This window comes from Salmo salar, chromosome 05 (assembly GCF_965601325.2).
Source record: "Salmo salar chromosome 05, fSalSal1, whole genome shotgun sequence".
NCBI classification, from domain to species: domain Eukaryota; kingdom Metazoa; phylum Chordata; class Actinopteri; order Salmoniformes; family Salmonidae; genus Salmo; species Salmo salar.
Genome location: NC_138295.1, coordinates 17,604,093 through 17,619,441, shown reverse-complemented (window position 1 = coordinate 17,619,441; position 15,349 = coordinate 17,604,093). Strand labels below are relative to the sequence as shown.

The window sequence follows — 15,349 nt, the reverse complement described above, 5'->3', positions numbered from 1 at the left end:
ATCAAGTTGGTTTTGTAGCATAAACTGGGAATTTTATATTTTTGAATGATATTATGATTGTCTGTTTATTTCATATCTGCAAAGTAGTTAAAACGCTGTAGTTCCACTTTAAACTTGGTTAATTTGTGTGCTAAACTTGAAATGCTTTTTTGCAATGGGAAGTAATAGTTGTACATTTCAATTGGGAAATGCTTAATAGTTGTGTTTTTGTATTCTTATGATTGGGACCTACTGGCTTATGTCCTAGTTTATGGACTGCTTATCCTTTAACATCATGCTGTGTGTGACTGCTGTCTTTCCATCGGTCCTATGCAGTGGTGTAGTGGTGCCTGAAGAAGTGGGTATACTCAAATATTGTCAAAAACGGCCTGCCCAGTGAAGGAAAGGCACCCTGTGTAAAGAAATCCTAAGTTTTATTTGAAGAGTTTTCCTATAGATTTTTTTTTAGATTATCACTCTCAAAATCACACTTTTTTTTAAAATAGAAAAAATACAAACATGTGATGGTCTAAGACCACAACAATGCTTAAACAACATCAATCTGATTGGGTGGGCCTGTCAGGGCCTGGCTCCCCAGTGGGTGGGCCTCTGTCCTCAGGCCCATCCATCTCTACGCCCCTGATGGAAACAGGGCATGATGACAATTGCGCATCACAAATAGCCTACTAACCAACAATTCGGACGAAACTTTTTCAATACCTGGTTTGCATACCCATTGTTGTCTTATTTAACATTTACTGGTAGATATCATAAATTGAAATGTCTTTCCTAGCCTACCGGCTACCGATGTTATTATTCTGTGAGCTGCTACATGCCAAAACCAGTTGAGAGCTGCACACTCCTGCTGTCTGCAGATGCTATTCTGCTGAAACTAGGCTGTGTGTGGCACGCATGTGAATATATTTCACGTGCTTTGCGATTGTGTAGGATATTTTGTGCATTATTTCTCTATTGTACTACATAATTGATAAGTCGTATATCTCCACTACACTACTTTGATACACATGAGTAGAGATTAAGGAGTGAGTATAGGCAATGCCCACTGAAATAAAAGTGGGTATATGGTTAATATCTGCTTATAGCCTCCACTACCCCACTTGCCCTTTGTGTTTTACAAAAAGTGCACTCCTACTGTACATGAGTGCGCTGGTATTACGGTTGCTGTCCTTTCAGAATCAAGAACCTGTCACACACTGAAGGTCAACGGGTTCGCCACTGCGCAAACATGTCTACAATATATATAAAACCTGTTAAGATAATGTTTTGAGAAAGGAGTGTATATATTTGGCCTGGAGGAGCGGTTTTATGCGCTGACTGAATGGAAGTTTTTTTACTCCGCTGGTCTCAGTTGGTCTCCGGAAGAAATTACAAGTCCTCACCGTCCAAGACCGAGTACAAATGTTTCCGACACTGACACAAGACCGAGACACTCAATATGTGGTCTGGAGACCAGTCTCGAGTACTACAACATTGACACACACTCTTACCAGAAAGCATGCTCCGTTCATGCTGGTCATCAGGATGCTGGTCATGAGAACGTCACACATCAGGACAGAGGTCACACTCACTTTCTTAATGTATGCAAATGAGCTGGGTCTATATTCATAAAGTGCGTGAGTGCTGTTCCAGGACCAGTTTTGGCTTTTAGATTCTAATGAATGGACTGGAAGAACCTGGTCCTTGATCAGCAGTCCTACTCTGAGAGGTATCATACAGACCCTGATCTGTCTATTATTTAATTTAAAATGTGTATTTATTTAACTGATCTGTCTCATATTAACTGCTGGCACTCATATGGGCAATTAAATTCTAAAACAAAATAAAAAGAAAGATGAGAATTGTAATTCTGATGAACTACTGATGTTAAGAGCTACATTATCTACTGAAGAACACAGGTCCTACATTGTCCACGCTCACCCTCTTCATATAGTTAGCTACACTGCGGGCGTTCCACCCCATCACCTCTGAGCTGGACAAAACTCGTCTTCTTCTGTCCAAAGCTTTCCTCTAGTCTTATTAAGCCTTGAGTCCAAAGCTCTTTTACTAGATCTAAGGCCCTTCTGTTGGTTAGAGTCCAAGGCCCTTCTGTTGGTTAGAGTCCAAGGCCCTTCTGTTGGTTAGAGTCCAAGGCCCTTCTGTTGGTTAGAGTCCAAGGCCCTTCTGTTAGTAGGTCCAATGCCCTTCTGTTGGTTAGAGTCCAAGGCCCTTCTGTTAGTAGGTCCAATGCCCTTCTGTTGGTTAGAGTCCAAGGCCCTTCTGTTGGTTAGAGTCCAAGGCCCTTCTGTTGGTTAGAGTCCAAGGCCCTTCTGTTGGTTAGAGTCCAAGGCCCTTCTGTTAGTAGGTCCAATGCCCTTCTCTTAGTATGGTCCACCGTTTTTGTAAAGTCCTTGGCTTTTCTGAAGTGTGAGTAAGTTCCATGGCTTTCCTCCTAGACAATCCACACAAGGGAATCAGATCCACACTCCAGGAAACCTCAGGGAATGTAGACGAGAGTTAACAGTAAGTCTCCCCTTGTTAGTCTTGTGATGGGTCTTAGCTGCTAAACCATGCTCATCCTGTTAGCCATATAGGTGGATAGATAAATACTTAGCATTAGTTTACTGATGATGGTACTGTTTCTACAGGCCTCCCTGGTGTCTCTGTAACTGTGAGTTCAGTCGAGGAGGCAGTGTGGACTTCAGTTTGTCACCCCTACCTTTCCTGTCACAGGTGGTCAAAAGAGGAAGTCTTATAGGCCACAGAAGATGTAAAGAAGAGAAGAGGGAGTGGCCCACTATCGGCCCTGGTCTAAAGTAGTGCACTATATAGCGAATAGGGTGCCATTTGGGATGCAAACCTAGAGCTAGCCCGCTCCACTGTGTAGGCCTATAGACAAGCTTTCTCTATACTTAAGTGATGATGAGTGGCTAAATGTATCACTACCCATGTGACTTTAAGTGTTATAGAAGATCATCTGTAATATCAATATGTCGCAAACCAGGTCCAAGGTCATTATAATTGACTCTGGTCCTTTATCATATGGTCCTCTCCCTCTGCATCAGACTGGCTGCTATGTGTAGTAACTCAGCCTGCCTAGATATAACATTACATTTCAGAATAATAGGTGTCGTCAAACACAGAGACCTAGCTACAGTTGCTAGTCTCTCTCTCTTTTGACCCTCCTATTGTAAGATTGTTTAGGGACAGAAAGACAGTTTGCGCCTCCATTACTATATAGTAAGTTGAGTTTAATATCTGCCCAGCAACAGTGATTATTAGATGACATGTGATTGTGTCCTGAGTCTCTACGTGTTTAAATAGACAGTCCAATTCTGATATTTTGACCAATCGGACGAGCTCTGAAAAAGACAAGATGTCAAAAGATCTGATGTGATTGGTTAGTGGGACCAATCAGTGGGAAAAAGTTCAGAATTGGGCTGAATGTCTAAATGCAGCCTATGGCTCAAATTATGTCTTATTCAGCCTGGTTCCAGTATTTGATGTCTGATTCAGTCTGGTTCCTGTATTTGATGTCTGATTCAGCCTGGTTCCTGTATTTGATGTCTTAATCAGCATCTTTGAAATGATCAGTCTATAATATTAATGGTAGGTTTATTTGAACAGTGAGAGACAGAATAACAACAACAAAAAATCCAGAAAAACACATGTCAAAAATATAAATTGATTTGCATTTTAACGAGGGAAATAAGTATTTGACCCCCTCTCAATCAGAAAGATTTCTGGCTCCCAGGTGTCTTTTATACAGGTAACGAGCTGAGATTAGGAGCACACTCTTAAAGGGAGTGCTCCTAATCTCAGCTTGTTACCTGTATAAAAGACACCTGTCCACAGAAGCAATCAATCAATCAGATTCCAAACTCTCCACCATGGCCAAAACCAAAGAGCTCTCCAAGGATGTCAGGGACAAGATTGTAGACCTACACAAGGCTGGAATGGGCTACAAGACCATCGCCAAGCAGCTTGGTGAGAAGGTGACAACAGTTGGAGCGATTATTCACAAATGGAAGAAACACAAAAGAACTGTCAATCTCCCTCAGCCTGGGGCTCCATGCAAGATCTCACCTCGTCGAGTTGCAATGATCATGAGAACAGTGAGGAATCAGCCCAGAACTACACGGGAGGATCTTGTCAATGATCTCAAGGCAGCTAGGACCATAGTCACCAAGAAAACAATTGGTAACACACTACGCCGTGAAGGACTGAAATCCTGCAGCGCCCGCAAGGTCCCCCTGCTCAAGAAAGCACTTATACATGCCCGTCTGAAGTTTGCCAATGAACATCTGAATGATTCAGAGGACAACTGGGTGAAAGTGTTGCGGTCAGATGAGACCAAAATGGAGCTCTTTGGCATCAACTCAACTCGCCGTGTTTGGAGGAGGAGGAATGCTGCCTATGACCCCAAGAACACCATCTCCACCGTCAAACATGGAGGTGGAAACATTATGCTTTGGGGGTGTTTTTCTGCTAAGGGGACAGGACAACTTCACCGCATCAAAGGGACGATGGACGGGGCCATGTACCGTCAAATCTTGGGTGAGAACCTCCTTCCCTCAGCCAGGGCATTGGAAATGGGTCGTGGATGGGTATTCCAGCATGACAATGACCCAAAACACACGGCCAAGACAACAAAGGAGTGGCTCAAGAAGAAGTACATTAAGGTCCTGGAGTGGCCTAGCCAGTCTCCAGACCTTAATCCCATAGAAAATCTGTGGAGGGAGCTGAGGTTTCGAGTTGCCAAACGTCAGCCTCGAAACCTTAATGTTTTTGAGAAGATCTGCAAAGAGGAGTGGGACAAAATCCGTCCTGAGATGTGTGCAAACCTGGTGGCCAACTACAAGAAACGTCTGACCTCTGTGATTGCCAACAAGGGTTTTGCCACCAAGTACTAAGTCATGTTTTGCAGAGGGGTCAAATACTTATTTCCCTCATTAAAATGCAAATAATTTTATAACATTTTTGACATGCGTTTTTCTGGATTTTTTGTTGTTGTTATTCTGTCTCTCACTGTTCAAATAAACCCATAATTAAAATTATAGACTTATCATTTCTTTGTCAGTGGGCAAACGTACAAAATCAGCAGGGGATCAAATACTTTTTTCCCTCACTGTACATGGACCAGGCCTGCAGACTGTTGTGATGGCACAGATAGCCAGCCCACCGTGCAGCCCACTGCTGTGTCTGGTATCTCACACTAAGGTGAGAGAGGAGGGGATAGAGGAGGAATGGCTGATCAGTGAACCCCCAGGCATGCAGGGCTGTCTAGGTATGAATACAGCCCTACCCCTGGGGGGTCCTAACAAAGGCTGCCCCCCAGCCTCCAGGCTCCACCATATTGAGTGACATTCCTTCATATGGTTGCAGCTGAATGGCACCCTATTACCTATACTGTGAACCCTAAGTCAGCCTCTAGAGAACAGTGTTACAGTGTGTTGGCTGGTTGACCCCCAGGGACTCTAGAGAACAGTGTTACAGTGTGTTGGCTGGTTGACCCTCAGGGCCTCTAGAGAACAGTGTTACAGTGTGTTGGCTGGTTGACCCTCAGGGACTCTAGAGAACAGTGTTACAGTGTGTTGGCTGGTTGACTCTCAGGGACTCTAGAGAACAGTGTTACAGTGTGTTGGCTGGTTGACCCCCAGGGACTCTAGAGAACAGTGTTAAAGTGTGTTGATTAGTTGACCCCCCAGGGCCTCTAGAGAACAGTATTACAGTGTGTTGGTTGGTTGACCCCCCAGGGACTCTAGGTTACAGTGTGTTAGATGGTTGACCCCCAGGGACTCTAGAGAACAGTGTTACAGTGTGTTGGTTGGTTGACTCCCAGGGCCTCTAGAGAACAGTGTTACAGTGTGTTGGTTGGTTGAGCCTCTAGAGAACAGTGTTACAGTGTGTTGGCTGGTTGACTCCCAGGGCCTTTAGAGAACAGTATTACAGTGTGTTGGTTGGTTGAGCCTCTAGAGAACAGTGTTACAGTGTGTTGGTTGGTTGAGCCTCTAGAGAACAGTGTTACAGTGTGTTGGCTGGTTGACCCCCAGGGACTCTAGAGAACAGTGTTACAGTGTGTTGGCTGGTTGACCCTCAGGGACTCTAGAGAACAGTGTTACAGTGTGTTGGCTGGTTGACCCCCAGGGACTCTAGAGAACAGTGTTACAGTGTGTTGGCTGGTTGACCCCCAGGGACTCTAGAGAACAGTGTTACAGTGTGTTGGTTGGTTGAGCCTCTAGAGAACAGTGTTACAGTGTGTTGGTTGGTTGAGCCTCTAGAGAACAGTATTACAGTGTGTTGGTTGGTTGAGCCTCTAGAGAACAGTATTACAGTGTGTTGGTTGGTTGAGCCTCTAGAGAACAGTGTTACAGTGTGTTGGTTGGTTGAGCCTCTAGAGAACAGTGTTACAATGTGTTGGTTGGTTGAGCCTCTAGAGAACAGTGTTACAGTGTGTTGGTTGGTTGAGCCTCTAGAGAACAGTATTACAGTGTGTTGGTTGGTTGAGCCTCTAGAGAACAGTATTACAGTGTGTTGGTTGGTTGAGCCTCTAGAGAACAGTATTACAGTGTGTTGGTTGGTTGAGCCTCTAGAGAACAGTGTTACAGTGTGTTGGTTGGTTGAGCCTCTAGAGAACAGTGTTACAGTGTGTTGGTTGGTTGAGCCTCTAGAGAACAGTGTTAGTGTGTTGGTTGATTGACCCCCAGGGCCTCAGCAGGTCTCCACTGTGTCACAAATGTCACACAGCACCACCTCAGGCACCACCTCAGGCAATTGAATACATTTTTGGTGTAATTCGTATTTCTGAATAAGGCTTAAAATACAGAATACAATCTTGCTATGTCACATGATGTGCAAAACACAGGGCATGGCCTACAACAATTACTTAATTGATATGTTATATGTCCCTAATAGGTTGATTGAGTCTTAATTGAACACATTACTTGAGTGGGGTAGTCAGTAAAATATACTATTGAAAGCAATACTCCTCCCATATCATGATCTATATCTCCTCTCCTTCTCTTCACCTCCCACAGCCATACCTCCCTCTCCACATCCACACTCCCCTTCTCTTTCCCACTCAATTCAAATTGAATTCAATTTAATGGGCTTTATTGGCATGGGAAACATATCTTTACATTTCCAAAGCAAGTGAAATAGGTAATAAACAAAAGTCAAATAAACGATAAAAATGTACAGTAAACATTACACTCACAAAAGTTTCAAAATAATAAAGACATTTCAAATGTCATATTATGTCTATATACAGTGTTGTAATGATGTCCTGTATTTGATGTCTTTTTCAGCATGTTTCCTGTATTTGATGTCTTATTCAGCCTGTTTCCTGTACTTGATGTCTTATTCAGCCTGCTTCCTGTATTTGATGTCTTATTCAGCCCGCTTCCTGTATTTGATGTCTTATTCAGCCCGCTTCCTGTATTTGATGTCTTATTCAGCCCGTTTCCTGTATTTGATGTCTTATTCATCCTGTTTCCTGTACTTGATGTCTTATTCAGCCCGTTTCCTGTATTTGATGTCTTATTCATCCTGTTTCCTGTACTTGATGTCTTATTCATCCTGTTTCCTGTATTTGATGTCTTATTCACTCTCTCCCTCTCTGCCTCCCACCAGCAAGACCTCCCTCCCCTCTCTGTCCTCCTCTCCTCCCTGAGGCAGACCCCTGGGTGGGGTAATATCCTTGCCTTCAGTCACTGATCAGGGACCCAGTGGCAGGTTTATGGCATGTCCAGCAGAGAGGGAGAAATAGAGGAGGGTGAAGAGAATGAATGAGTGATCTACAGGGGAGAGGAGAGAGACAATGGAATAGTATTCTGCTCTATTTCTCCTGGTAATGCTCTCTGTCGATCTCTCTCTGAAAACCGTTACATTTATTTTAGTGTCACATAAAATCCTTGCAACAAATAGAGCGCATCATAGTCGTCAGTGCATGTTCATAGCCAATCAAAACAATGTCCTTCCAGTAATTTAGGTAACATTTAAATGTTCCTGAAACACATGTTGCCGATAACTTCCATCCAGTTTGTTGCATCTATCCAAAAGATGGAGTGCAGCTTTTAAGTGACGATTACTTCATCACACATTTGGCTAGGTTACGCAAAATGCTGCCACGCCATCTTTCATAATAGGCTACAATTAAATACATTGAGATGCATTCCTACCCATAGTCTTGTCTTCACAGTGTAGCGTTCTGCTTTGATTTATTGTGATGCAGTTGCATTGACTTTTCAAGTGTGACAACGTACACGGTCACAGCAGTGTCCCGGATTACCATGGCAAACACCTATAAACACACCGGTAAGGAGGCTTCCTTCAAAAGGCTTGATCCTCATTCCGATCCTTAAACATGCCATCGATACAACGTCCACATCAAAGCGCTGTTAAATCAACGCTGAAGCTGAGCCCTGATGGAGGTGTGAACGGCTACATGGTAACAATCCCCTTCTAGCGTATTCACCACTGCCTGCCTATTCACCTATTATTTTACTGAGTGAATTTCGTGTTATTCTAATTTGTTTTGCAGAAGGATAAAATGCAGTCATTGAGCAAAAATAAACACATTTTCTTAACTGTTTATTCATCAGAAGATTTGTATGTAGTCCCATAAATAATCATTGAGAAGCAAAAACAGCGAAGTATATTTTATATTTGTTTATTAAATATTTCCAATGAGTCACATACATAAATATATAATTTACATCCATATAGGCCTACAATAAGACAAACGTGGGTGGGTGAGGGGGGAAGTGCAGAACAACATTTCACATAATCACGTGGAGTGGAGGACAGTCTGTGAATAAAGATAGATTTGAAATAAGATGACAAATAAACTCATGATTTTACATTTGCCATCATAATAGTTTGCATAGAATAAAGCCACAGGCCTCCCTCTTTTCATTCATTTAGGTCCTCGGAATCTCCTTCTATAGTTGTGTCCGTGGCCTCCCTCTCTTCTGGCACACACGTGTTTGACCATCACTTGAGAGCAGTTCTCACACTTGACCGTGCAGCACCATTGGAACTTGCAGTTACAGCTGCTGACTATCTCTGTCCGCCTCTCCTCCACCCTCAGGCCGCACTCATGGCACAGTCGGCGGCAGCTCCTCTTCTCCCACTGGTTCAAACCCTCGCCGTGCTGCAGGCACTCCCTGCCCTCAGTACCGTGAAGGCCCAGGCTGGCGTTCTGACTGCAGTAGTCCGGAGATTCCTCCAGGTAAATGAGCTCCGTTCGGGCGATGCTGCTGAAAGCGTCCGCAATGGCGCCCCTGTTGTCGGCGCTGTTGCCCGACCTCATCCGCCTCTTGTCCATCTCCAGTTTCTGCGCCTGGTCGTGTTTGATTTTGAGGTAGTTGCCGATGTCTCTGAAGTCAGACAGCTGCATCCAGCAGGTCTGAACGGAGCAACTCTCAGACATACCGTGGCACCTGCAGATGCGCTTCATGGTGGCCTTCACCGCCTGATCAACAGACACAGAGAAAAAGGGGTTATGGTGGGTATTAACTCAAATGTGATTGAATTGAGGCACACAACCAATGCGTCACAACATGGCCAATTAATGTGTAATAACAAGATTAACCAATGCGTAATACCATGGTCAACCCATGCGTAATGCCATAGCTCTCCATGCAGGAGTTTGGAGCGAAATAGCTCACCAGTCTACCGGCCTCGTTGTTATGAAGGTTGACAGCCGCCCGTGAGTCCTGGCCAGTCTCAAGCGCGTCCACGTACTGTTTTGACATCCTTTCCCCAAAGTCCAAGTTATCACTGCAGCCGCCCCACAACCACCCACGCCCCCCTGGGACAGGAGACAAGCAAAAACATGAGTATGGGCACACATAGCAGGATGCAAGAATATTATCACCTTCTTCAGGTCTACTCTCTCATTGTTGTGTGCGTTACCGATTTGACCATTTCTCGAGCCGTCACAGCCGCAGTTGTCCAGGTCCCCGAGACTACAGTTGCGGGTCAGTGTGTACATGACTCCTGCTGCGCTGATCGCGTGCACGAAAGAGGTCTCACTCGTGGCTACAGAAACAGACATCGAACGTATAAATAGGTATTGAAATATTTCACAATGTCAGGTAAATATCAATTCATGTTTATGCATTATGTAGCCAAAGCCTCGAACACACCTACAACGTCATTGTATAAAATGGTACTCCGCATAATCTGGATAAGTGTGCAACAAAAGTTCAACATTCCCCTTCTGCTACCATTTCTGTCAAGCCATCTATGCATACGTTCGATTTATCCAACGTATGCACGACACAGAACGCACTGCAACTGTCTCTGCAACGCAATGCTGCAAGGCAAACGCAGCGTTCCATTGGAAATTAATGGACTTCTGGTGAACCAAAACACATTAACACTGTAGGTGTGATCAAGGCGTTAGGGCTTCTCAACTCGCATACATATGACATTTTATGCATTAGATTTTACTTATTGGGTATCAAAGCTCTGTACCGCTGCGAAGGCCTTTATGAGTTGAGAGTTGGAGCGCACTCTCCGGGCAGTTCCACCTGTCCCAAGCAAACTGGTGTTTACATTCCTGGATCCCGCTCTGCGCGCCCACTTGCACGCTACTAGCATACGTCAGATATGCCTGGAGATAAGAGGGAGAGAGCATGTTAAATCCACTATTGAATATCCTCAACAACAAACAAAATAATAATCGAAGTGACATTTGGATACCCATTGAGTTGTGATAAATGCTATTAAAGTAGGCTAAGCATTCGTCTATCATTACGCACTACTGAAACGATCCTATTGAAAAGACCATCAATGTTTCGTGCACTCATGATGCCAGGAGTACCTTTTGGGAATCTTTGCATAATAGTTTGGAGCACTTGTTTTCCCTAAGGTTACTTATAAAGCAAACAATTCGAATACAAATCTTACCTTGGGTCCAGTCATAAGAAAATTGTTCACGGCCCTGAAAGAACAGAGACAATATAGCCTGAAACAACCTTTTAAAACCGAGACACTAGCTAAATGAAAACTAAAAACGTTATAAATAAAATGTGTTAGAAGTGGGGTCTTACCAGGCATGTCCAAGAAGAGTTTTGTGGAGAAGGAAAAGCACCAGGAGCCAAAGGAACGAACAGAAGACCATTGTTAGTGTTTTTACCTCCGACACTAAGGGAGAGATCTGGGAATGTGATGAGGACACGCAGCTTTCGCCTTTCAATTTAAGAGAAGGAATCAGAAACAAATGGGAACCTTGTCCTTTGTCTCGGGGTTCCGAGGACGCTGATTGGACAATGGCCACATAAATAAGACTGGAGGAAACGCCTATTGAGAACTTCAAAGGGTGTCAGGACAAGACAGTTTATTTTCTTCCCTCAGGCGATGACACCAGCGGCCAGATTAATGAGATGATCCCAGCCTCCCGTGGAGACCTCGCCCTCAACACCACCAATAAACAAAAACAGACTGCCAAATCAGAATAATAAATGCGACTAACTTCATCGGCACAGGAAGTAAATTCAGAACAGGACTCGAAATAAAATTCAAATATTTAATATGCAATTCCCTGTACAAAAATAAAAACATGTGATAATGACACTTAAAACAATGTCATAATTGATATCAAAAAGGGCACACCGAATGTACGCATAGGCCTCTAACCCATTTAGACACCCATATTTCTCCAAAGTGACAAGTAAACTTAAACGTGCATGAACAAAATAACATTGTGATGATAAACACACATTTATCAAAGGAATATATATATTTTTAGAACATATCACATATCTATTCGATTGTCAAAATGTTAGAGCCTATAAAGTGCATTTTAAATAAGGGACAAAAGTGGAAATAGTTCGTCACCCGATGTGGGATGGATGAGAAGATATGTTGATCATAAACAAGTTACAGGAGAAATCACGTGTAAAATGTTTGGGTAACAACATACAAGACATACAATCCCAGACAGATGAACATGGATAAAATGAACTGTAATAAAACATGTTTAAATAGCGAATATTAAAATAAGCTGTCCACTTCATAGTTATCCTCAAGTATAGATAACCACAGTCTGTACAGGCGCAAATCAACTGCGCTGCACGCGGGGCCTTCTCCCACTTTTCCTTGTGCTGTTCTGAGGCCTGCGCACTCTCTCCCTGCGCGCGCAGTAGTATTTGGTCACGACCTGCGTGCACCGCTCGCACTTGACCGTGCAGCACCAGTGAAACTTACAGTTACAGCTGCTGACTATCTCAATCCGCCTCTCCTCGACCCTCAGGCCGCATTCATGGCACAGCCGGCGGCAGCTCTTCCTCTCCCACTGGGAGAGATTATTTCCCCCCTGCAGACACTCCCTCCCCTCGGTGCCCTGGAGCCCCAGGCTCTTGTTCTTGGTACAGTAGTCTGGAGATTCCTCCAGGTAAATGAGCTCCATCCGGGCGATGCTGCTGAACGCGTCCGCGATGGCGCCCCTGTTGTCGGCACTGTTCCCCGACCTCATCCGCCTCTTGTCCATCTCCAGTTTCTGCGCCTGGTCGTGTTTGACTTTGAGGTAGTTGCCGATGTCTCTGAAGTCAGACAGCTGCATCCAGCAGGTCTGAACTGAGCAGCTCCCGGAGACGCCGTGGCACTTACAGGCTCGCTTCATGGTCGCCTTGGTCGCCTAGAGAGAGCTTCAGTCAGTTATGGATTCAATAATATCTCACAACAGTTCATTTGTAAGTTTATGTTCGATCTGATAGGCTAAAAAAAACGAAAAACTCCACAACGAATCCAAATGATAACCAAAATAGTAATCCAGTCCAAACAGATGACATTGGCCTGTAAATGTACAAAACATTCCAATTAAATAACAATTTACAGTATACACATATAGGCCTACCAACGTCAGAATAGCCAGTATGAGACCGGCAGTATAGCCAGTGTGAGACCGGCAGTATAGCCAGTGTGAGACCGGCAGTATAGCCAGTATGAGACCGGCAGTATAGCCAGTATGAGACCGGCAGTATAGCCAGTATGAGATCTGTCACTCACCAGTCTACCGGCTTCATTGTTGTGCAGGTTTACAGCTGCGCGCGAGTCGTGCCCGTTCTCCAGCGCATCCACGAACTGTTTGGACATGTTCTCCCCAAATTTCACGTTATCACTGCAGCCCCCCCAGATCCAACCCCTACCACCTGGAGAGAGACAAGGCAGGGTTAGTCTATGTAATTATGTCCATGTCCAAATATTACTGCCCTTATTTCTGTCAAATTTCAGTGTTGTCTTCTGTGCGTAATTCTGCCCATTTTTGGTTCTGTGCGTAATGGTGTAAATGTGCGCAACTCTGTTATTTGAGCATATAATACATGGTCACATAATTCAAATAGGTTGCTACACTCAATGTTATAAAGTCAGATGGTAATGGTATATAAACTCACCTATCTGCCCAATATTGGAGTCATCACATCCACAGTTATCAAAATCCCCCATACTACAGTTCTTGGTGAGAGTGTACATCACCCCCGCAGCACTGATGGCGTGAACGAAAGACGTCTCTCTTGTGGCTGGAATTTAAAGAGATCATGGTTGTCAATGTTATGGTTAAAGTTAACACAGACGGTAAGTGTGATGACATTGGTAAATATTAGACGCTTGTAAATTGCTATGCGTAATTTCCTCAGACATACTCACTACAAGCCTAGTCTATTTGCCATTGGAAATCATTTCTTTCCAGGGATTAGGTAGCCTATAGCACGCTGCCTCGTAAATATATTCTCACCACTGCGCAGTCCATGAGCTGATAGTTGGAGCGCGCTCTCGGGGCAGTTCCACCTGTCCCAAGCGAACTGGTGTTTGCATTCCTGAATCCCGCTCTGTGCGCCCACCTGCACGCTACTGGCATACGTCAGATAGGCCTGGAGGGGCACACGGATACAGAGACAGTAAATCACAGGTTCTCGTTCGTTATCAGTATTCAACCAGACATTTAATGTGTTATCTGTTTTCCAACTTGGCCTCCGTGTTTGAGCTATTCATTTGTTGTTATTAGAAAACATTTCCGTTAAGTTACAGAGAAAACATTTGCAACGTAAACCGTAAGGGCTATTTTAACCAAGCAGTTTAAGTGCGCGAGCCCAAAAAGTAAATAAAGATCCGTTACCTTTGGTCCAGTCATCAGGAAGTTATTCACCGACCTATGGAAAACAGAAAGCAAACCCAGTCAAGACATGGTAATTGTGCCATCGTGTAAACTGATTTCCCCCCCATTGTCTATATAACTGATCATGGCAGAACTGTTGAAATGACAACAGGTAAAAAACCTACCATGCTGTAGCGTACAGAACATGACAACACATGGACAGGACCAGTGATGTCAGCAGCTTGCACGGTCCCATGGCAGCTAATGCGTCTTCTGCGTCCAAAACAACGGCTTCCGTGGAGTATCCCAAGCGTAAATACCGAGACGGGCGGTCAGAGAAAGAGAGAGAAAGAGTACGCTAGATGCAACTGAGCTCTGTGACTGGATCGTAAAGACATTTATAGTGTCGTTGTGTTTGATTGACAGATTTGTTCTGTTGGTAACGTTTCACTGTGAAAATGCGCCAACCATGTCATTGAATGCCGTGTTCTATAGACACATAGGAAACACATCGGTGCATAACTGCACTTCAAAGCTTCCGCACAGACACAGTTTTAACAGCCCCCCCATCCATCCATTCCATTTACCAGAGGTCACTCTTTATATACTTTTCCCACGAATAAGTGTATCAAGTGCTAAATTGCAGAGTTTATTATTGATATTAGTGGTGGTAGCATGATTAGTATTAAATTGGGTTCGGATCTATAGGCCTACATTACACATTCAATTAGGACGTGTAGCCTAAACGTGCAGCCATTTCTGGATGTGAAATGGGCCCGCGCATGGATACACATCCCAAACACTATATGGTTGTTGGCTCAACAATTAAATGTGCATTTACGTCGCTGTCTTTTACCTGGATATACACGGATGTGTAAGAACATAGCCTATATTTCCATTCAAAGTTCACTAGAATAGGCCTATATAGAGTATATTGTTCCTATAGGTATACACTTGGCTCTTCGGGGGTGGTCTATTCTCTATACCTTTTTTTATTTTATATTACTTTAGAAATAATAGATAGTATTTATAATCAGACTGAATGTGTGTGTCCCCTATACTGACTTCATCCCCTAGCGAGTCTCCCGCCCTGTCCGTCTGTCTGACCTGGTAGGAGCTCTGTTATTTGGGGACCCTAGCGAGTCGCCCGCCCTGTCCGTCTGTCTGACCTGGTAGGAGCTCTGTTATTGGGGACCCTAGCGAGTCTCCCGCCCTGTCCGTCTGTCTGACCTGGTAGGAGCTCTGTTATTTGGGGACCCTGGCGAGTCG

General features: G+C 44.2%; 2 protein-coding genes across 2 annotated transcripts; both read right to left on the bottom strand.

Moving 5' to 3' along the window:
• Positions 1-8,711: 8,711 nt before the first annotated feature.
• Positions 8,712-11,107, bottom strand: LOC106604410 (protein Wnt-8). The gene is made up of 6 exons (XM_014199007.2): positions 11,037-11,107; positions 10,894-10,927; positions 10,459-10,597; positions 9,895-10,020; positions 9,648-9,790; positions 8,712-9,451 (listed from the first exon to the last, which is right to left on the bottom strand). Exons 1-6 carry the CDS (start codon positions 11,105-11,107, stop codon positions 8,894-8,896), a joined length of 1,071 nt encoding a protein of 356 aa, XP_014054482.1. The 3' UTR covers positions 8,712-8,893.
• A 514-nt stretch (positions 11,108-11,621) lies between these two features.
• On the bottom strand, positions 11,622-14,971 carry LOC106604409 (protein Wnt-8a). Its single transcript, XM_014199006.3, has 6 exons — positions 14,266-14,971; positions 14,102-14,135; positions 13,721-13,856; positions 13,380-13,505; positions 12,994-13,136; positions 11,622-12,622 (listed from the first exon to the last, which is right to left on the bottom strand). The coding sequence occupies exons 1-6, from the start codon at positions 14,334-14,336 to the stop codon at positions 12,047-12,049; spliced, it is 1,086 nt and encodes a 361-aa protein (XP_014054481.1). The 5' UTR covers positions 14,337-14,971; the 3' UTR covers positions 11,622-12,046.
• Between the last annotated feature and the right edge of the window lie 378 nt (positions 14,972-15,349).

Coding starts and splice junctions, on each gene's coding strand:
- LOC106604410 (XM_014199007.2), bottom strand. CDS start 11,107: ATGGTCTTCTGTTCGTTCCTTTGGCTCCTGGTGCTTTTCCTTCTCCAC. Junction 10,598..10,893: donor TTCTTATGACTGGACCCAAG/GTAAGATTTGTA, acceptor TCTTATCTCCAG/GCATATCTGACGTATGCTAG. Junction 9,791..9,894: donor CTCGAGAAATGGTCAAATCG/GTAACGCACACA, acceptor CTCCTGTCCCAG/GGGGGCGTGGGTGGTTGTGG.
- LOC106604409 (XM_014199006.3), bottom strand. CDS start 14,336: ATGGGACCGTGCAAGCTGCTGACATCACTGGTCCTGTCCATGTGTTGT. Junction 13,857..14,101: donor TCCTGATGACTGGACCAAAG/GTAACGGATCTT, acceptor GTGCCCCTCCAG/GCCTATCTGACGTATGCCAG. Junction 13,137..13,379: donor CTCCAATATTGGGCAGATAG/GTGAGTTTATAT, acceptor GTCTCTCTCCAG/GTGGTAGGGGTTGGATCTGG.